The sequence below is a fragment of the Mangifera indica genome, chromosome 16 (genome assembly GCF_011075055.1).
Source record: "Mangifera indica cultivar Alphonso chromosome 16, CATAS_Mindica_2.1, whole genome shotgun sequence".
NCBI lineage: Eukaryota > Viridiplantae > Streptophyta > Magnoliopsida > Sapindales > Anacardiaceae > Mangifera > Mangifera indica.
The window spans coordinates 1,105,923-1,128,651 of NC_058152.1; the positions used below are offsets into that span (position 1 = coordinate 1,105,923).

A 22,729-nucleotide genomic window follows, 5' to 3' on the forward strand; every position below is an offset into this window, starting at 1 on the left:
TCGAGCCCTCCATACCCGATAATGGAAACACATTCATGCTCAACAACTTTAACACATTTATAGATATATATTCAACCAGTTGGTAGATATAATTCATGAGTTATATATCTTAACATTTCAATTAATTTACTAGTAAATATTCTGAAGCTGACCATTGCAGACCATTGATATGAGGCAGACTCTGCCTACAAAAATCTTCTAGAAAGCGACTAATTACACAAGTAGCTTATGCACCTCGGCCTATAGACATTCCTCGTCTACAAAGCACAATTTACTTGATAGTATTCCTTCCATACTCTCATAAAACTGACAGGAACTCTCTTTAGGGCTCTGGTCCAAAATTAAGTTATTTTTAAGATATTTCTCTTGTAATTTCCATTTCAAAATTATTGATACCATAATTGCCGGCGAATATTCAAAAAATCGGTTTTATAAGGTTTGATATATAGTATTTATTTAATTGTCACATGATAGATTAAGTTGGTTAAGTATACATGTGATTGTAGTATTTTTTATAAAATTTGGTATTATAAAAAAAAAATTTCCTATATTTCCGTGTTACATAAATAATAGATAATAGCATATGTTATATAGGACTCGTACATGGAAGAGGAAGGTTCTTTCTGGTCAAAGCCATGATATAAAATAATTTCTAGTTAACATGGACATAATTTTGTCACCAAGATTTTGTATGCCACTTAGACAGCGGTTGTCCGGGAACCATGTGAACTTAGACAGAAGAAATGAAGATTAAATTAATGAGAGCTGAACATTTCTTCGAAACTGATGAACTCAGAATGTATATAAATATGCTCTTTTTTCTTTATATTGTCAATTAATGCGGTCTAGTTCTGATGAGCTGTTTCATTCAACATGGTCAAATTTGATTCTGTCATGTCCCCACATAGCATGTTTTAAACGATTTGAAGTGGTTAAGTGGGTTAGGTTTGTTAGAATGGAAGTTTGGCTTTAGGGTTTCTTTTGTTTTTTAGGGTGGTTCAACGGCGGAAAGGGCGGAGGAATTGGTTCAAGTCAGAAAAGTTGAATAAAAACCCTAAAACAATGGGGCCATGGTCGTAATCCGGGCTCATTTGACTGCTTTGCTCACCCACTTCTCACCGCAGATTTCGGGCTCTTATGGCTAATTATTATTATTAGGTCACCCACTGATCTCCCATATTTATGAGACATGTCAACCATACTTATCTTTAAAAAATATGTCAAAAAGTATCTTATTATGTTATCAACTTGGTATATGTGACACCCCAAATGAATTTTGCACCGGCAGAATTGTTGGATATATATAAATATTTTACATCGTTTAAAAAATAATAATAAAAGATTAATAAAATCACCTAGATATATTTTGGATTGTAAATTTTGAAAGCATAACGTGATAGATTTTGTATTTAAAATGAATAATATGTTTGACAGTAAATAATAGTATCAAAAAGATGTGTATATGAGAAATGTTAAATAAGTAGATAATATCTTAACAGTAAATAATGGTACCAAAGAATAAAGAATCAAAGAAAGACAATTATATTAACATGACAAGAGAGAGATGTCGAATATATATTGGACATATATTAATAAAACAATATTATATGTATACATTTTTATACATAATTTAGATACACAAATAATGTATTATCATATAAATAGATGCTACTTTATTTTTAATTTAAAATCATTCAATTACATAATAACACATTATCTACGTATTAAAAATATGTATATATAATTTTATTGATATTAACAAAAAGTTAGATTATCGGATCAAAATGTTATAATCATTCTTCTTTTTTGAAAGCTTAACTCAACTAAACATTTTGCTTGTATGTTATTCTCTTTGGATAAGATATTTCACGAGGCTAAATGTGCCCTAGATGCATAAAAATAGGAATACATTTCATGAATGCTTTGGCATCAATAGACATATCTAATGGTGCAATAGTCACATAGTTTTGTGTCTTATTATATCACTAGGGATTTATGGTAAGTCGATATGACCAATTAAGTGTGAAAATATCAAATTAAGTTTATTTTAATAATAAAATAATTTAAATTATATAAAATTATTTTTTATTATTGATCATATGATTTGACTATCAATTAAACTTGACTGCTCCCTTTATCGGGTCGTTGTCCACTTTTATTCAAAAAAAATATGGATGGAACCAAAAACAAAAGCAACTGCAATCAACATGATTTAAGCAGCTTTAATGGGAGTTTTGCATCATCTTTGTGCAAAAATTAAATGTGTCTAGCGTTAGTATGAACCGTGAAGGTCCTACCACGCTCTAAACACTTTAGTTGTTGCATTTGAAAAAGAATGTGCACCCACATCACATATTTTGGCACCTGCCTGCTTTCTAATTTAGAAAATGTCTCTATTTTATAAGATTGGCAAAACAAGATTCCTCTTTTTCTCAAAGTCATATAAATTTCACATCAAAATTATAGATAGAGAGAAATTATTAAGATTTTAAATTAAAAAGGAAAATTTGATAAATTTTTATTTTATTTTATATTTTTATTTTTAATAATAAATTTTAATAGAAAAGCCAATAATAAATTTAGGATTCCTAACCTTGGGTGGGAATAAGTCTTTGGCCTTATTAATTCATTTGACACCAAAATTACCACTCAGATTTCTCATAATTAAGAGGAGAAAATGGCGTTGAGCATAATTAGGTGGCTGCTTGGTGGGAACATGAGTCTTTTGTGTAATAAATTGGAATCTATACCGTACACAACACCTACGCCAAGCCACAAAATCGTGGTCCCCCCGTCCTTTTTTAACATCTTTCTTTCCATTAATTGGCCACGTGGCATTGTTTAGCGGAAAAAACAAAAACATACTGTTACGATGCCGTTTAAGTCATTATCATTTAAGTTTCTAATGAAATTTCCATGTTTAAGATAATGAGAGCAGCACAAACTCACGCTACTGCTTCGGCTTGATTTGATTGGCCAGTGACAGTACACGTGACACAGGCTAGCACTAGCGTGGCTGTTGTTTTAGGTTCGTGACAAAGACAAACCCGAACGTCGGTGCACGTGCCTTGCATGATTACCCTTTACGACCAAGACTTCTGTCACTCTGGCTGATAGTTAACGTCGTTAATCACCGTCAATATGTTTCGCATTGTGATTCGTTGAAGACCATAGACGAGGTTAGATTCTCAACCGTTAACGTCGGTGGAAACGTCTCCGTTAATTGGAGTTGTCGGTTTTGCCCTTTCACTTTTGAACGGAATATTCTCTCGTGGGTTGAGCTTTGCTAACGCGCGTTCAGATTGTACATGCACGCTTCCAGAAGAGTTCCTTTGATCCTCTCCGGTGAGCAACGTACAGTTTTTGCGAGTTCCCTGTCACGCGCATAGAGAGCACGTTGATCATAACATCACTATCTGTGATAGCCAATAAAAGCATTGTAGCAAATAGAATCTCTCCTGGAATGGATCCTATGTGGTTAAAATTAGGGCTGAACTGGATCGGACGCGCTCTCTTGCAGTCGAAATAAGACTTGTTCGTAGGATTTAAGTTCGACCTCATCTTCTCTTTCGTGGAATTAAAATTTTCACTCAACCTTAAATTAAATTTTATTTAAATTTGTTTCTAACTAAATTTAAATTAAATTAACATATACACGAATAAGATTAAATTTAAACCAAATTAAATTAACTTAAATTTGAGTTAACTTACAAAAATAACATCAAACTTGATGAACTCTCTTTGAGTCTCTTAGATTTTACAAGAGTTGGGTTTAAATTCAATTATAATATCAAATTGAGTCAGTTTAAATAATAATTGTATCAAAATTAATTAAAATAATATTATTTTAATATATATCGATTAAAATACATAATGTTTAATAAACTCAATTCAATTTAAATCTAGTTTTAATTAATGATTAAACAATGAAAATGGGATAAATGCTCCAAAATGATTCGTCAATATTAACGTATAATAAACAGTGATTCACATAATATTCAACCGTTTTCATCGTTTTGGCATAAGACCCGTTGGAAAAGCGAAAAAAGAGCCACAAAAAGATAATTAAGATTCATGGATATAATGATTCATTAGCACATGTCCACCCTAATTACCGTTAACCATATTAATTAATTATAATCAGATTGATTAGCGTTGTGGCGTGTCAAAGCTTCATTCATAAGCATATAATCTTTGCTTTTGGAGTCCATAATTATTCACCACACTTTGGGGCCTAGTTGTTGGGTTGCCTCTTTCTTAAGTACGTTCTAATGTTCTTTTCTTTTCATCTCTTTGATTTCCTGCTCAAGGCCATAATTTTAAAGCAATTAAATTGGATTCTTTTCTTTTCTCTTCTTTTATCGGGACACTCACTTTTCTGTAATCCAGGACCAGGTCTAAGATAGAGAAAATTTGGGCTAATTTACAGTGACAGACCAACAAACAAACAGCCCTGAAATAATTCTGTTTAGTCATGTTGTTTTGAAGGCTAACAGAGAGAGTATAAGCTACTCATAATACCCTTGCCTATTTCTATCTCCACGTGGAAGGATTGTAGTTAAAGATAGATTCAATCCAAATCGGTTTGAATTAGATCTATAATATTTGGTTTAAGTTCAAACTCATTCAAATTAGTGTATAATAATAATAGATGATTGTCAACGAAATAAACAATATCATTAAAAGAATGAACAATAATACTAATAAATAAACAATATTATTGAATAGACAAAATAAGTTGATTTTGATTTAAATAGTTGAACTAAAACTCTAATTTGATAGATTCAAACTAAACTAGTTCAAATCCGATATGATCTAACCCTAGATATGCTTGTAATTGCGTTGACAAACACTGGTGTCGGTAAATGGGCTTTAGACAATGATAGCAACAGATGGTCCAACTTCCTCCAGGAATTTTTGCTGCAAAGAGGGGAGGACCCTGATTTCTTTTACATATAAATATATGCAAAAGACAGTTCAGTGAAAAGCTGAGGGCATCAGATACCAACTTATCGAAGCTGCTCGTGCTAAAATTTGATTACTAGTGAAATAAGTCAAATTCAAGTTAAGGATTAGACTTATTTTTTTAAATAAATTAAGTTTAAACAGTTTTAAATATTTTAAATCAAATTTGAATCTTAACTTACTTATCTCAAATCGATTTTAAACGAATTCTTTTATATTTAAACTGTGCTCAAATTGAATTTTGTTTGGGCTTAGTATGGATCAAATCCAGCCCAAACTCAAAGAAAATACTAATACTAGCCGACCCGTGGCCGATCCTTGGCGCCAATTAAAAGCCGTAGCCGTGGTGTTCGAAAATTCCCCCTCGTAGTCTTGAATATCAAAGAAAACTGTGCAGCCAAAAATCAAAACCTCATTAACCTTACATTAGATCCTTCAGCAGCTGTATTTCCAGTCCATACAAGAACCCAGTTAATGTAATGCTTCGTAAGCCAATTCCATTCCCACTCTGCCATCTCCTTACTCTTAGAGAACTTCGTACGAAGTCAAGTAACCGATACCCGCTGAGAAATGGCGATGACGACGAGCGGAAGATTCTTAGTCAAAATGAGAATCAAGAGGACAGAGTATATTTCCACAAAAGCAAGGGTCAACATATCCTCACCAACCAACGAATTCTTGACACTATTGTTAGGAAATCAAATGTAAATCCAAATGATACGGTTCTAGAAATCGGACCTGGAACTGGAAATCTCACTCTCAAGCTTCTTGAAGTTTCCAAGAAGGTTTTTGCTATTGAAATTGACAAGAGAATGGCAGATATTCTCAACAAACGCGTAGCTGAACGTGGGTTTCAAGATAAGCTTTCTGTAAGAATGTTTTCATACCTGTTTGATAAAAGGCCTGAAAGAATGCATAAGCTGGGTGAGTGACTAAATTTGAATTTTTAATATTGGGTTTTGCAGGTTATATGGAAAGATGCATTGAAGGCCGAATTTCCACGATTTGATCTTGTTGTGGCAAACATTCCATACGGGATATCTTCTCCTCTTGTGGCTAAATTAGTGTTTGGAAAGAATCAATTTAGGAGTGCGACACTTCTTCTTCAGAAAGAGTTTGCAAGGAGGTTGCTGGCGAATCCTGGAGGGTCTGAGTTCAACAGATTGGCTGTGAATGTGAAGCTGCTGGCTGATGTAGAGTTTGTTATGGATGTAAGTAGGAGGGACTTTGTTCCTTGCCCGAAAGTTGATTCATCTGTGGTTATAATAAGACCAAAAGCAGAAATTCCGGAGGTTAATCTTGATGAATGGTTGGCTTTCACAAGAACTTGTTTTGGTACCAAAAATAAAACCCTTGGGGCAATTTTTAAGAAGAAGAAGAAAGTGATAGAGCTTCTGAGATTATCCAAAAAGATGGGTCCAAATAGTGAAAATGTTGAGATTGGTGACCGTTGTGGTTGCAGTGAAGATGAGGATGATAAAAGGGAGAGCGAAGGTGAAGATTTGTATTCATCTTCTAGCTCAGAATTGGAAGTGAGTTTGTTTAAGGAGAAGATTATTGAGGTCCTAAAATCAGGACGATTTGAAGATAAGAGACCTTCAAGGCTGTCTCATGAGGTATTACTACAGTTGCTCTCCTCCTTCAATCAAGCTGGAATATTTTTTCGTGATCAAACAGAGCAAAACCATGCATGCAATGTAGAATTTTTTGCATCTGCCAATTCATAGCAACATTCCCTTCTTCCTAACTTTATCTTCAGTTCCCTTTCTGCTCAATTGCCTTTGCAAGAATATAGAAAATTACTGTAGTTAGCATGTCGTCAAAGGGATAAAGGCATTAGGTAGTAAACTTGTGTTTCCGATCGTGCTTGATACAATTTGAAAATATTTGGTTGGTTAAAATTTGACTAAAGCCTTGTAAACTTAACAGTAGGGGTGAATTTCATCCAAGCTCAAACAACTTGAATCACTGTTTGACTCAAACTAGAGTTCACTTTGACAGTGGTTTTTTTTCTTCTCTAATGATTCAAATAATTTTAAATTAACCTTTCTAAGTTTAAACTAAATTCAAATTGTTTATTGATTGGTTCGACTAAGTTTGAAAACTAAAGCTGAAATAGAACTACCAGAATTTGCTCACAAAATGGTCGAATACATAATACAAAATTACTATTTCTATTTTTTAGATTTTTTTTGTTTGTTGTCATTATCACCAAGGTAAAATTATATGTATCATCCCAAGCCTTACTCAATAAGGCAACGGTAACCTTCCCTTTGTTGGTGGATGTGTACGGATTCTTCTTAAAATTACCGGGGCTTGGGCCGTTTCTAACAGTAGCAGATACAAGAAGTCCAACACCATTCTCTATGGTCTCCAAAACGTTGGAGTATTATAAATTCAAATCGAATCAAATTTGAATAAAATTTAGCTCAAATTCAGTTGCTCAAGTTGGTAAATAGTAATGCAGTAGAAAGTAAACATTAACAATAGAGAAAGACAAGAACCATTAGAGAAGAAAAAAAATTATCGTTGGAGAGAAAAAATCACTGATAAGATGAGTTCCAATGTTAGCATCTGAATTTGAACTCAATGAACCAAAATCGCTTTAACTTGAGTTTGATTTATTCCTACTGAGCAACAATTTGGGCTCAAACCGTTGGCATTGAATCCACTTTTACTTGAAGTTGACAAGGAAAAGAAATGTATGGACTAGCATGGAATATAATTTGAGAAGTTGCTAGATAGATAGATGGCCAAAGTTGTGAGATTTTGATCAAAAGATATTTGGTTTTACTTGAATAAAATATAAAGTAAAATTATTTTCGAATTGAATTTTAACTTTAATTTAACGATCTTGACTCTTTTGAATTTGAGTCTATCTCAAACTGAATTTTGTTTAGATTTGATGAGACTCGAATCTAATTCAATTCCTGCCGGAGGATTATTGTTGGATCTAGTACCATGTTGGCCCATCAGCATTGCAGTAGGCCCAGCCTTCTTGGGCTGTCGGCCTTGCCTATTTTACACGTTGTCCCGTCTCAAATCCATCAACGTTGCTTTGCACTGAGATCGCAGCCATTACCACTAACAGCCATTACCATCAACATTGCTTCACGGTTGCAGCATGTTGTCATGTAAGGGTGAAAATGCTATTTCTGTAATATGCCTGTGCCTTGATGAAAATTTGTAATATTTCTATGCTTTGCTATTCTTTTGTAAATGGCCAAGGGGCACAGTGTGATTATGCCCCTTGACTATAAAAACCCGTGCAAATATCTGGATTGTACTCATACTATTCATTCTCTAATAAAACATTTTTCTTTTTCTTCCAGATTCTTCTTTTCTTTCGTTTGCTCTTTCTCGTCTCTGACTTACTCTCATGGTCTAGGGTTTGGCTCCGATAACTTCTTAACTAAATCGTAGTAATAGGAAAGTTTCAGCACAGAAACACGAAGCTGAGAGATTTAACAAATGGGATTTGGAGTCCTAAGAAGCATCATCGGACCCCTATCAAGGACCGTAATTTCACGCGCCGCCTCCACTTCTGCTACGTCGCCGTTTTTCTCCTCCTCTTTGTTCTTGAAACCCGAGTTACGAAGCGTCTCGACTATCCAATCTTCATGGTTCCCTATTTTGAACCGCTTTCACAGTTTAACCGACACGCGATATCCGAAGCGAAGACCAGTTGACAAGCCTCGTCGCAAAAGAGCCAGTTTGCGTCCGCCTGGTCATTACCTATTTCTCTCTAATGAATGTTTTAATGTATAGTATCTCAAATAATTGAATCAAAATTAGGTCTAATTTCAATTAAATAATTTGCAGGACCGTATGCATTTGTAATGTATACTCCGGGGCAGCCTATCAGGCCCAACAATCCTAATGAAGGGAGTGTCAAGAGAAGGAATGAGAAAAAGCGCATAAGGCAGCGCCGAGCTTTCATTTTGGTCAGTTCAGTGTCAAAAATCATTTCTAATATATGTTTGTTTTTAACTTGTTCATTGATCAATAGTGCTAATGTTTTGTTAAATATGGAATGGCAAATTCAGTAAATGTATTAATAAGTTTGATAATGAATAATTGATTGGGGAACCCTTATAGGTTTGGAATATAAACAGAGTAGCTTGTAATATAATTGGGGAAATGCCTCTATCCAGACATGTAGACGTAAATCAGTAGGAGAAAGGTTTTTAATAGATTAAAGTCAGAGTAGTGGTTGCTTGCTTAATAAATTTGAGTAAGATAATGTGTACTAACAATGAATACTAATTTATGTACTAATGGCGAATGTATCACCCTGTAATTGTGTTACCTTATCCCTAATTTAAAATCAGTCAATCACATAGTAACACAACATCGTTAATATACAAATCAGTACTTATTATTAGTGCCCATAGTTTTATTGAATAAATTTTGTAGTAAGCCATGGAGTTGCAACTGCGATTATTGTTGCCTGATTGACATTTATAACTTTATCAAAATTTAACTTGGCTTTCTTTCTAATTTTTTTTGTTGGTTTTTTGGTTATTGGTTGTTTGATTATTTTTTTCATTTGATCCTTATTCTGTATTTTTGAATTAGTAATACATTTCTGGATAATTCATGTTGCATACACCAATAAGGAATTACACAAGTTCTTCATTGTGGTTAGTGATATGTTCTCTTAATTATTTAGAAATTGATCATAACCATTACAGAATTGGGTAGTAATATCTTTAAAGCCTGTTACGTAACGACTGTCTATCCTAAATTCCTCACATGGATGTGCAAATTTCAGTACATCTACAGATTTGGGATGGAGGACGAGAGGTTTCAATATGGTTTCACATTTTTTATAAAACGTTAGCTTCTCTGGTTCAAGCTCTTTCTGAGCTTGAATGATGTATTATCACTTTATAATTTTGCTTCTTGTTAGAATCCTTGGAACCTCTTTGTCTGTGAACTTGCTAGCCATGAGTTTTCTCTGTGGATTTGTCAGTCCTGCTTTTGAACTATTAGTATATTTCCCTAAATATACTGTGTTGGTTGATTTTCATTGGTTGGGATGGTCCTGATATCAATGTTTGTTATCTTCCTCCATAAAAATTTCCATCTGTATCAATCTGAATTATTTCAAGCAAAGAGAGGTTGGGATTGCTTGAATCTCTGGATATCACTAACAGTGAGTTATATTTCTAAAAATGGCTCTTGCAGAGTTATCTTGAACTCTTGCATGAACTTTTACTTCTTTTTTCTGTGTTATCTCTCTTGAATACAAATTGATTATATCAATCATTGTTTGGCCTCTTGTTTAATGCTTTCTCCAAATGTTTCATGACTTTTAGCAAATTTTGATGGAATTCCAAAAGGCCTATACTATGCCCTTTTAATTGAATATGAAGAACGGGTTTGTTCTGAGCCTATGTTTACCTATATTTCATATTCTGTTTTGCATAATGTGAACCTTTTTTTCACATGTTTCCTGAATAATGAGGCTAACTGATGATCCGGGCACTGCTTTTATTTATAATTTCAACTGGGTTTTTAACATATACAGGCAGAGGCAAAGAAGCGGAAGGCTCAGTTACAAGAGGCTAACAGGAAAAAGAGAATTAAGACAGTAGAGCGTAAGATGGCTGCTGTGGCAAGGGAAAGAGCATGGGCTGAAAGACTGGCTGAGCTGCAGCGTCTTGAGGAAGAGAAGAAAAAATCTATGTCCTGAATGGTTCTTGTTCAATTTCGACTTAAGATGTGACCCCATGTTACTTTTTCGTTGTTTTTACTTCGGCATTATTGAACCGGTTTTATATAAATTCTCACAGGTTGTTGCAATGTGTTAATTTCGGCAACGATGCTCTTATCTGTGCAAGGTTTGGCTTTGAACATATTATGAGCTGTATTTGTTTACAGGATTTTCAATTCTATTTGGCAGGCAGGATTAGAAAAATATAAAGACATTGCCAGGTTTGTTCAGCGAGTTCTCGACAACCTCCTCTGCAACCTGATCCTTCTATTCAAGATTACTGAATGTTTCTAACGGCTGCTCATGTAGATTTTTTAAAACATTGTTTAAAGTTCTCTGTGAAATCGTTGTTTTATTGGTCTCTAGACTGATGAGACTGCTTTGTTGGTCTCTAGACTCTTTTTTGTTGCCCAATGCTGACATCAATGTGCCTACCGGCAAGATTCTGATGAAACTAAGTTTTGGAGTTGCTGGTGCAGTTTCTGCCCATTTATTAATGTCTTAAGGATTTGGATCATGAATAGTGACGGATTTCGAGCTCTTGAACCCTCTTGCTATGTTGATGTTGTTTGAACTCAATTGCGAGTTGATTGGTTTAGTTTTGAGGCCAGCTTTTGAGTTCAGGTTGGCTTGAATCCATCTCTAATCACTAGGGTTCCCAGCGAAGGATGCAGAAATTAGAGATATTTACTATCATTTTCTGTTTCTGTAATCAGCAGTTGATCTGAAGCCAGTAGTAACGGTGGATGAAAGGAAATTCAAACTGCCAAAATGATTTCGGACATACTACCGTGGTTACATAAGGACAAGGAGCTGTAGCTCCACCAACTTAATGTCATTGAAGAGAGTATTGTGAGGCAAGTGCCTTGCGTGTTATCAAATCAACATGTGCCTATTACAATATTACAAGCCGCCTTTGTCGCCAATGCCGTGCGAGAGTCTAGGAATCGAGAGGATGGCATGAAAGAGGCAACTGACACATGCCCTCAAGAAGAGGTTACGACCACTACCATCTAGACTTTGACAAATGAGTGGGCTCGGCCGGGTAGATTGGGCACAGTTCATAAATGGATACAAAATATGAAATTCGTATCCGGTCTTATGAATATGGATAAACTTGTGGATTATGTGAGATTTTCTTTTTTTTTTTTTTTAAATTTATAAATAGATGTATTGATATTTTGTAAAATACAATAATATATGTACATTAGTATTGAAAAATTGACAAATTTTTGGATGATTCAATATTTGGGGCTTACCGCACATTCTTTGATTGGAAATTTCCACCCAGTAAAAATAATCAATTACTACTCTAACATAATAACCAAAAAAAAAAAACAAAATTTACAATAAAATGGCTATTTAAATTTTACAACAAAATTTATAACCAAAGAATTGTATTGTAAAATGGATTGATTTTTCCACTAAAATGGTTAGAAAATGATTATTTTTATAGCACACACAACCAACACCTAAACAAATTTGATTTTCTTGTTGAGGCTATTCACCTCTAGCAATTTCTACTATTTTAAATGGTAGAAATTTACTTGTAAAAAAAAAAAAAAAAAAAAAGGAAAACATACATAAAAATAAGGGTTAAATACATTCCTATCTTTCTCCAAATTAAAGTTGAATTAAGAGTTGGAGGTGAAATTGCAAACAAAGTTGCACGATGAGAGAAATAACTGGTAAAGTGAAAAGTGGTTTAAAAATTGAAAATACGAAATGAAAAAAATGCTTTGAGATAAAAGTTGACTTTATGATTTATGTTAAAATAAAATAATATATAATAGTACAATAATGGGATAAGATTTTTCTTATTCTGTCACCACACTTTTTTTTTTTTAACTTTTTATGTATCTTGTTAAAAATTTCAGCTTCAACAATTTTTTTTTTTTAATTTTTACAAGTGAATCCGCGAGTCCACTCACAAAAAACAATGTTATAAAAATACATATTTAAAACCTATACCCGTACTTATTTTATAGGTGGATATTTGTAAGTAATATAGATCACCCGTCTATTTTATCAAGTCTATTAGTGTCATGACCCTTTTTGAGACAAAAAAAATCCTCGTTTTAATTGATAGTCAATGGAGGGGATAAGACATGTCATGAAAGGGCTACTCAATGACCTTGCCTCTATCGATAACCAAGCGAACCAACTCAACGTGTGAGCATCCTCTATTAAATCAAAAAAAGGATGGTGGTTGCAAGAGCAGGAAAACCTCAAGGCCATTAATCTGGTCCAACAAAGTGACTTGCGGGAGAGACTGAATGGGGGTGCAAGAGAGAGGGTGAATTGCTCGGTAAGGAGTGTAGGGTGGTTTGCTGAGGAAAATGGATAACAACTCAGCGACATTAACTACTTAAGAAGAAGAGGGTGAAAGTAAAATTGGAAAGAAATTTAAAAAAATATTGATGCAAATTTATTATTCAAACAGAATTTTTAAGTTCTATTAATTTAGGGGAATATAATAATTTTGATAAGAAAAATATGTAGAGTTATACGTTCAACAGGTCAAAAAGTGTCTGTAATGCACTCCCCTCTTTATATCATTCGTAAGAATATAACCAGTACATATGTTATTATCAAATCAAACAAAATATCTTAATAGATGGAGACCAGAGTTAAATTCTCAGCTCAAAAGGGCTGCAAAAATTAGAAGGCCGCAAAAGGACCCCTACCATGTAAAAGAGATGGCGACACCAGAGCTAACAAGATACTACACATTTCAGTGAACCTTTTTGGTGCAAAATGCAGATGCCACCAAACGGATCTGTCTGGTGAGATTTAGAGATATAATATCATACACATTTTCTAGATGCATGGGCCAATCTAATGGTGGTTTCAGGCTTGCAGATATCGACCAAAGCTCACGTCCTTATGGGGATCACTGTGATTGGCAGCTTCTTCTTCATCTTGACGGTTGGAAAGTGAATAATTTCATCATTTTCAGCAACCCATCTGCGTATATATTGCGCACACACATGCAGAATTGTCAATTTATTTGCCGAATTTGCACTGTTTATAACACAGACTGGATTTTGGCTTCAGATAATGCCTTCCGTTAATGACACAGTGTCAATGTTCCATCTTTATTTCAATCATTTGTAATAATATGTATACCTAGTTTTGAGTATCTAATTATATACCCAAATTATATACCAATCACAAAATGATACATCACATGGATACTTAATTGAATACTCAAAACTGAATGCAAATAGTGTTGCTCAATTTATTATATATGTGTTTTGAGAGCTAGATCATTACCCATAACTAGTGACAAGATGATGAAGGAAGATTGAAATTTCCAGCCGTGATAATTCTAAACCTGGACAGAGCCTCTGACCCCCTCCAAATGGTGTAAAATTATTGTTGTTTACAGTAGCACCTCCTATTTTCTGCCAACAAATTAAGAAGAAACATGTTTTAGAATCTTTCCATAAACGGCTTAACAAGATAAATCTTGTTCAGGCTCGGCCAGGGTCGAATTCAGCCCTAGTTTTGAATGTCATGTGACTGGTGTAAAAAGATTCATAAATATGGCTAACCTCCCATCTCCATGGATCAAAGTGATAAGGATTATGATAGTTCTGTTCATCCATGTGGACAGATATAAATGATGTTAACACACACCATCCTTCTGGTATCAGGTGACCTGCACAAACAGCCAAGTCAGATAAAACCGAATGAGCAATGTCATATGTATATACTTTTGAGTACACAATTGGTGTTCAAATAAATACAAATGATATTTCATCTGTATACTCAAAAGCATGTGCATACAGTTTTATTGATCCAAATAATGCAATGGAAGTGTACATGAATAATAGAACAGTAAAAGTAACCTTTGATTTCCACATCTTTGATAGCTTTCCTCCAAACTCCGTTAATGATATTTGCCATTCTCAGAGTTTCACTGATCACCTGCAATGTGATGTAAAGTTAATAAAAAAATAAAAAATTCCTATTATTTTGTTCTTAATCTTCTCTTTCATAATCCCAAACTCACATTTTGAGTAAATGGCAAGGACAAGTAGTCACTCCAAGTAAAATCCTGAACTGAGTCAGCCTTCTGCCTCTTCAATTCCATGTTCTCCTCCTTCACAATGAGATATAAAATCAGCATACATATATAATAACCGATGCTTTCAAGGAAACTGAAACTGTCAACAATTGTTACGTGGATATGGAAAGCTTCTTTTGTATGCAACTGATAAAAAATTACAGCACAGAGGTGCTAGAAAGAGGCAAGCTTCTTCAGTTGTTCTTGTTTAAAGAGCTGACGTCGTCCCAGAAGCTAAAGGGATATATGGGTTAGTTGTGGGTGGAGCGCAACATTTAATGGGTGGTCTGGTGGTGACCACTACCTTTCTCTGTAAGATAGCTGTTGATCTATGACAGTGGGCAGCTCTTGTTCCCACCTTGCATGCTGATTCTTCTACTTTTTGTATGAGAGGGATAGCAACCACAACTGAACATGGCCTTCCACTCACCACCACCACCACATTTATGCTAGCTCCAACTCAATTATCTACTACTCGAATTTATAGTTTTTTTTTTTTTTTTAATAATATTCTCCAATTTCATAAAATCTACGCTTACAATATTTAAAAATGACTTCTAGTCTAGGTATTAAACAAAGGGTTGCAATTGGGACAAGCCTCTTATGAGTTACAAGTTGTTTAGTTTGGTTATTATCTAATCAAGTTCAAATTTGAGTCCCAATGAACTCGTGAACTTTGACTAAGCTTGCATGAATAAAATGAATTAGGATCCAATTTATTTTAATCATTTTATGAAACCCTAGCTACATACATTGAGTTTGAGCTGAACTCGTGTTTAGCTCAGTTCAATGGCTTTTGAGACAAACTTGAGTTGAGTTAGAGTCAACAATTTCTATTTCTAACTCAAGTTTGTATTGGCAACTTCCAAGCTCATCTAGTTTGAATTTGAGCTCAAATTTAATATCTATCATATTGAGTCAACCTTGAGTTCAGATATATTATGCTCATATTGATTGCAATCCTAGTATTTGAATCCAACTATAGAGTAAGTGGTAAATCAAAGGCCAAAAGACTTATTCCCACCCAAAGTATAGTGAATTCCCAAAATCCCATCCTCAAACTTTTAAAAACTCAAATACCCACCTATAATTTAGAAAACTAACACTTACCCTCCAAAATTACGTTAAGGTTAAATAGGGTTGGATTCGAGCCGAGTTAACCTCGAACTCAACTCGGTTCACATATAGCTAAGCTCGAGTTCGAACTTGAGCTCGTGAAAGCAAAACTCAAACTCTACTCGAATTTGATTTGACTTGTTTTTCGTTATTAAAACGACGTTGTTTTAATATATATTAGCCAAAATGACGTCGTTTTGTATAAAAAATTTTAATTGAAAAATCTAGCGAGTAGCTTGAGCTCGAGCTCAAGCTCAATTGAGCTCTACAAGGGCTGACTCGTTTCAGGCTTGTTCAAGTCGAGCACGAGTTCGAACGGGCTCGGTTCGAATCCAACCCTAAGGTTAAGGGTAAAATCGTTATTTAATAATAATATTTAAAGTTTACATAATTTTAATCCCTTAATTTGAAAAAATAACAATTTTTTTCAAAATTAAGTTTTGAAAAGTGACATTTTCCTCTTATCTAGGGTTTCCAATTTTATCGGTGAATTTTTGACCAACAATGGTTGATCTCTCTCCCTTCAGTACTCAATATTGTATTGACGATATTTGGATTCGATGGAATTTAGATAAAGAGTCAAAACTCTTTGTTTAGATCTTCGTCGTCCAAATAAAGTTGGCTTCGTCTGGACAACAACGACGGTCCAGAAGAGATCAATCTCCTCATTTGGACTGTCGTCATCATCCAAATGAAGTCAATTAAGTTTGGATGATGAAGATTCAGACGAAAAGTTTTGACTTTTTGTCTTGATGAAATTTAGATGTCATTGGTCCAATATTAAACACTGAAAAGAGAGATGACATCGAGAGGGAGAGAGATTGGTTATCGTTGACCCAAAATTCATCGACGAAATTGGAAACCCTAGGTAGGGGGGTAAATGTCCTTTTTCAAAACCTAATTTTGGGAGAAATTGTTAGTTTTTCAAATTAAAAGAGTAAAATGATATAAATGTTAAATATTATTGTTAAATGATGATTTTTCCCTTAACCTTAACTTAATTTTGGAGGGTAGATTTAGTTTTTCAAATCAATGATGGGTGTTTGAATTTTTGAAAGTTAGAGGTAGAGAGTTTGAGAATTCACTATACCTTGAGTGGGAATAAGTCTTTTGACCTAAATCAAATTAAATAAAAAAATAATATTACATATATAAATGAAAACAAAGTATTATTTTATTATGTGATTAAATAATTTAATAATTTAATTTTTTTAATATAAAAATACATCAGTTTATTTATACTTATTAATATCTAATTATTTGGATGTGAAATATTATTATTAATAAACAATATATTTTTAAATTTTAAGAAAAAATGCATTTTTAAGTGCAAAAAAAAAAAAAAGCCTAGAAGAATGTAATTAATGTATTAAATTAGCAGTCAACAGAGGATTAATTGCCAACCCTCTGCCTGTTTTGGTAAAACTCTAACAATAAATTTGGAAACAATTTGTATATTCAGAAAATAAAATTAAAAGAAAAAAAAAACTGACAGTGACTAAATGCATGTCAGCCGTTGGTCTCAACTCTCACAGGCAGAGAGTTAATACATGGTCCTCACATACCAGCCGCTCAATCTTAACCGTACGGCTGAGATTTTCTACAGCATTATGTGGGTCCTCACACGAACTCTCCATCTCAGTTGTGCATGCATGCGTGCGTTTAATGAAAATGACTTGTCAAACACAAGTCAAACACTTCGGCGACAACTTAGGACCGCCGAAGTGAAATTAATCCTAGCCGTCGGATCAAAAACAAAGTCTCAGTTTCTAAAAATTTAACGCCACGTATTTTAAAAATTTTTTTTCATGTTTTAAGTTGGCATACCGTAAGCTGCTTCAGAGCGACGGGGCTGTCACTGAGGAATTTGACAGCTAGGGTGATTGCCGTGGGCATGGTCTCTTCTCCTGGGATCATCATCTCGATGATATTTCCACTGATGAAATCCACCGGTAGATACTGCTTCTCGTTTGCTTCTTTATTATCACGTAACAGCACGTCTATTACATCCTTTGCTGCACCTTTTTCTCCTGCTTTCTCCATAGCCAGTTTTCTCTCTTCTACGACCCTCTTCACCATCTTCAACAACTTCTCCTTTGCCTGCAGGCACACATAGATCGGCCTTAATATATGAAAACCCTAATCGATTTCATATTTTCATTCATTACCTTCAAAGATTTATGCAGTCTTGTTCCAGGAAGCTTGATAGGCAAGCAAATTAAACCCTTGATGAATTCTTCAAATTCTCTCTTGAGAAAGTGTAAATCTTCACCAGGATCAATGCTCATCAATACTTTTCCCAGAACTTGAAACGTAATCTGAGATACCCACAAGCAAAAGTTGAGTTTATTTGAATGAATGAGGTTATATATCTATATATATATAATTATAATCTACACATATATATGACCTTTTTGACTTCTTCTTGGACGTATATAAGGTGCCTGTCTTTCCAAGTAGCCAGTGTCAGCTTGACAGAGCTTTCAATGTCTTTTGTGATTCTGGTTTTGAATTGTGCTGATCTCAAGAATCCAGCGATTTGTGAATGAATTTTCTTCTGGAGATTCCCATTCATTTGAAGAATGGAGAAGTCTCCAAGTAATTCTCTTATTGATTTGGGATAAGCAGGAACGAAAGTGCTGCCATGGTCTTGCAAAACTGCCTTGTTAACGTCGGGATCTGTGGAAACTATTAGGGGGGTTCCCAAGATGTGTGTTTTGAAGACTTTCCCATACCTATAGAGAAAAAGAAAGAGACATTTTATTGCTTGTTTTGCTAGTGTTTACCAATTCAGGTAAGAAATGAAACTATTCGAGTTAATTTGGAGAGTAGGCTGTGGTTACTTGCTGCCTGTACAAGAAAATTGGACAGGGTACAGTTTACATGGTTTTAACTCCAGAGACTAGTCCTTTTTGCTCATAGTTTTGTGCCATTAATGCCATCATGTGTGTGTGTTGAAGATCGGAAGGCAATAAGAGTTAATTTCTGTCCTAAATGAGCCATAATTGCTCATGATTTAATATGGTGTGTGTGTGCTTACTTAAGGCAATTCTTAGCACAAACTTCCTTAATAATAATGTGCCTTCCTCACTTCCGACTAAATACCAGCCCAATGTTACCTAATTGGATACTTAGATGATATATTATAACGTGATATATTATAACGTGATAAAGTTATTTTGAATTAAATATAAAATAACATCTGCTTATATAATGGTATATATACTAAATACCCAGTTATATATTCAAAATTAATTGTATGCACATAGCGTTGCTCCTTCTGACTACTTCCAACAGTATGTTGGCTTGGTGCACATTAAACTATGCCTCTATGATCTCATTTGATGAATAAGGAGAAGAAAGATAGAAAATCAATGCGACCAGTGAAGAATATTGCCGATATAAATGTTTTAAAAGATAAAAAAAATTTAATAAGTTGAATTTTTTACTTTACTATCGACAAAGCTTCACATTGTTGTATAGTGATCTTGTTCCAATACATACATGAATATGATACTTGATAGAAACATGAATTTATTGGGCGTTTTAAAAGATTTTTAAACCATTCTTTTCTTTTATCAACATTAACCATGTTTCAACATAAACAGAATAGAAAAGAAGGGGGAAATATGGATAAATTCTATAGCCATGAAGAGCAGAAGATAGGAGAAAATCTGGTTGTTGCAAGAAAGGAAAGGATCATCATATATATAAAAGGAAGAAAGCAGAATAGATGACAGAAGCTTACAGAGATTTGCGTTTGTCCATGAAGCTGACAGGTTGAGAGGTGTAACCACAGGAAATGAAGGCAAGAGTTTCTCCTATGAAAGGCCAACCTAGGTTCCCTTTTGGAACTCCACTGTTTCTTTTCATTTTGTTCTTCTGCTTCCTCCTACACCACAGCAGCCATCCAATAATCACAATAAAACCCATCAAAACCCAGTATTCTTTAGCCCATACCATTTTCACAGAAACCTTTTCTCTCCACTTTCTCAGCAAACAACCAGCTGATCAAACCCTAATGCCAAACCTGCAGCTATATCTTTCAAAGCTTAATCAATTAAAGAAAAAAAAAAAGCTTCTGGGCACATTACTCCATGCAGGTTTATTGTGGGAGGACTGAGCTGAGACTGAGAGAGAGGAAAAAGAAATGGTTAGAGGGTTGAAAGGGAGAATGAGGGAATTGAATGAGAGGGGTATAGAGATCTAGAGAGGGAGATTTGGAAGATCTAGGGCTTTGGCACTGTCATTAATGAAGGTGGCCATACTGGGTACACCAATTGCGCCCCCGCTTGTTCATTTTGTCTTCATGTCATTTAGATAGGTCCCTTGCTCATTTAATAATATAGAAATGGATGGGTGCTGTGTAAAATGGACCTGCATGCAAACTTAAGAATAAAACTAGAATGTTTGAGATGTTATAAGTAATTGCCTTTAGCTAATAATCCCCCTCATTGTCAACTTCCAATGAGATTAGAATAAACCAGACAATAAATAACTGATTGATGGTGAAAAATATTGGATTAATAAAAAAGATAATATATTGGGAAAAAACTTCTTTCCAAACACTAACGTTTTTCCCTGCATATCTATATAAGGTGTTTCTCTTTAACTATTTTTTTCCTTATGTTTTTCCATACATGAACTGCATTACAGAAGGAGCCATTCCCTGCATCCAAAATCTCGTGTATTCGATTGATATGATCTTCCTCAAGTCAGTAAGAAAAATGCATATAAATAGGAAAAAAACAAGCCAAGAAGTGGTGTATTTTGATTTTTGGAGCAATGCTATGCGTACTTAGTTTTAATGTATTCAATTAAATATTTAAATGATTTATCGTCATATAATTAGTTGTTATTTTATCATTAACTCAAAATCATTCAATAACATATTAAATCCAATTGGGTTTTTAAAACTTATGCTCATAATTATATTGTTTTTGTTTAGTTCATAACTTTTTATATTGAGAAAGGTGATATATCTCACCTTAATTCTTGTTTGTCAAAGCATTTAATTCTATCAAAATAGTGTTGATTTACGATAATTCCTTGCTTATAGAGCATTTCATTGAGAAACGATCATTTATAGAGATGACAACTTATGCTTTGATTAACAGATAAATATCTTTTACTTGAAGAACGTGATCCACCAATTAACATTCATTTTATGTCATTTATGCATGATGAAAAACAATACCTTCCGACACACACTTTTGAAGCATTCTTCCAAAGTTATTTGTCACGGGCTTAGGTTAGGAGCCGTGACAAGGCTTTGGATAGCTACGAGTAATGGAGCATTTAAGAATAAGTTTGCATGGTCATTGGATTCGTGGATACAATATTTGTAATTAAAGATGCTTCAACCACAGAGCATGCGCAATGTTATTGTGGTGGTGCATCAGCCACTCATCTGATAATTCAAGATAAAACGAAACCTATAACCCTAAGACAAATTATGGATGCATACAAGACTGATCCTCAAGACAACATATCGGAGATGCCACATAGGCAAATCAGAAAAATTCAACCTGTGACATATTAATACCATAACCGTATATGTAAGTTTTCAAACAACAAGTCTAACTATGTTTAAAAAATTAATTTGTGTTCAATTTTTTACTTATATGTACTTGACACCACTAAAGTGTATATGAGAGTTTATTATCAAAACCCTTGACATCACTACTGTAAATTATTTTGTACAAAACTCTGAATTACATATTTTAGTTGATAACAAAAAAATCTAGGTAACAAACACATATTTTACAATAGTTAATTTTGACCTAATGTTGGAGAGTTTGATAAGTGAAAGCATTTCAATTCACTTAAGTTTGCATTTTGTATCTTAACATAAAAGGTTACTTATCAGAAAAAAAAAAAAAAAAAAACCTTAACATAAGAGGTTGTAGATGTAAATGGCATCAAGGGTATATAGTACACTTCCAAATTTAGTGAAATAAGCTTTTCAGCGAACTCAAAGTAAAAAGAAGAAGACGATAAAGAGGAGAAGTCTAGTCGATATCAGAGAGCACGTGTTTGAAGAAATGTTATGGGCCGATGAAGGAGGGAGGGCACCGAAATTGTCAGCCCCTTTTTTCTCTCATCAACTTTATTCATTATGGGAACAAACCAAACACCATCGTCTTGTTTTCGTCATTCTTCGGACTTCCCCACATACTTAAACTCACAACCACCGCCATTTTTTCTCTCTCTTTCATGCATGTTATATACATACAGGCTACAGTACAACCATCTTTTCAAGCCACTGTTGTGGCTTATGACCCAACAACGTTTTAACTCTGCCATTTCGCAATGGTTGCACTACCATTGCAAGTAAGTGGTCCGATTCCTGCATGTGAACTATGCGGGGAATGCCCATGCGCTGTATTGTTGACCACTTTTTTATATATGGGGTAATCAACCATGAAAATGCAATCACTAGATTATTCTGTGGTGCATATGGATATGAACATGAATTTGAGTCAAACTGAAATCGAAAATAGGTTGACTCGAAATCGATTCAAATTTATAATAATTAAGTTAAAATCATTTTAGAGGATATGAAATGTGCTTAAAGGGTTATCAGCGAGATAAATACTATCACTAATGGTATGAACATTAGTGTTAAATATTAGATGAATAGTATTATTAAAGAGGGATTCGAACTAAACTATTGAATTGAAACTTTATCTCGAATTTAACTTAAATTAAATCGAACATTCAGTCGAGTTGACTCAAATTTGAGCTCATTTGAGTTAGTCAAATATGTTATTGGAGAATTGTTGATAACATAAATAGTTTTATCGACAATATAATAATATCATCGATAAAATGAATATAAGTATTGGGAAAATGAA

General features: G+C 34.0%; 3 protein-coding genes across 3 annotated transcripts; 2 read left to right on the top strand and 1 right to left on the bottom strand.

Annotated features, from left to right (window-relative positions):
• The first annotated feature begins 5,300 nt into the window (after positions 1-5,300).
• On the top strand, positions 5,301-6,968 carry LOC123198892 (ribosomal RNA small subunit methyltransferase, mitochondrial). The gene is made up of 2 exons (XM_044613691.1): positions 5,301-5,834; positions 5,931-6,968. Exons 1-2 carry the CDS (start codon positions 5,445-5,447, stop codon positions 6,690-6,692), a joined length of 1,152 nt encoding a protein of 383 aa, XP_044469626.1. The 5' UTR covers positions 5,301-5,444; the 3' UTR covers positions 6,693-6,968.
• Positions 6,969-8,246: 1,278 nt separating this feature from the next.
• Positions 8,247-10,914, top strand: LOC123199440. The gene is made up of 3 exons (XM_044614445.1): positions 8,247-8,692; positions 8,788-8,909; positions 10,499-10,914. Exons 1-3 carry the CDS (start codon positions 8,437-8,439, stop codon positions 10,661-10,663), a joined length of 543 nt encoding a protein of 180 aa, XP_044470380.1. The 5' UTR covers positions 8,247-8,436; the 3' UTR covers positions 10,664-10,914.
• A 2,281-nt stretch (positions 10,915-13,195) lies between these two features.
• On the bottom strand, positions 13,196-20,115 carry LOC123198912 (3-epi-6-deoxocathasterone 23-monooxygenase CYP90C1-like). Its single transcript, XM_044613719.1, has 9 exons — positions 19,621-20,115; positions 18,283-18,607; positions 18,041-18,190; positions 17,700-17,972; positions 14,703-14,792; positions 14,539-14,617; positions 14,242-14,348; positions 13,961-14,091; positions 13,196-13,651 (listed from the first exon to the last, which is right to left on the bottom strand). Exons 1-9 carry the CDS (start codon positions 19,833-19,835, stop codon positions 13,561-13,563), a joined length of 1,461 nt encoding a protein of 486 aa, XP_044469654.1. The 5' UTR covers positions 19,836-20,115; the 3' UTR covers positions 13,196-13,560.
• Between the last annotated feature and the right edge of the window lie 2,614 nt (positions 20,116-22,729).

Excerpts from the sequence above, each read along its gene's own strand:
- LOC123198892 (XM_044613691.1), top strand. The coding sequence starts at position 5,445 with ATGCTTCGTAAGCCAATTCCATTCCCACTCTGCCATCTCCTTACTCTT. Across the intron at positions 5,835-5,930 it reads GGTTTCAAGATAAGCTTTCT|GTTATATGGAAAGATGCATT; the intron begins GTAAGAATGTTT and ends TGGGTTTTGCAG.
- LOC123199440 (XM_044614445.1), top strand. The coding sequence starts at position 8,437 with ATGGGATTTGGAGTCCTAAGAAGCATCATCGGACCCCTATCAAGGACC. Across the intron at positions 8,693-8,787 it reads AGCCAGTTTGCGTCCGCCTG|GACCGTATGCATTTGTAATG; the intron begins GTCATTACCTAT and ends AATAATTTGCAG. Across the intron at positions 8,910-10,498 it reads AGCGCCGAGCTTTCATTTTG|GCAGAGGCAAAGAAGCGGAA; the intron begins GTCAGTTCAGTG and ends TAACATATACAG.
- LOC123198912 (XM_044613719.1), bottom strand. The coding sequence starts at position 19,835 with ATGGTATGGGCTAAAGAATACTGGGTTTTGATGGGTTTTATTGTGATT. Across the intron at positions 14,793-17,699 it reads TCGCTCTGAAGCAGCTTACG|GAGGAGAACATGGAATTGAA; the intron begins GTATGCCAACTT and ends CTCATTGTGAAG. Across the intron at positions 14,618-14,702 it reads CCTTGCCATTTACTCAAAAT|GTGATCAGTGAAACTCTGAG; the intron begins GTGAGTTTGGGA and ends ATCACATTGCAG.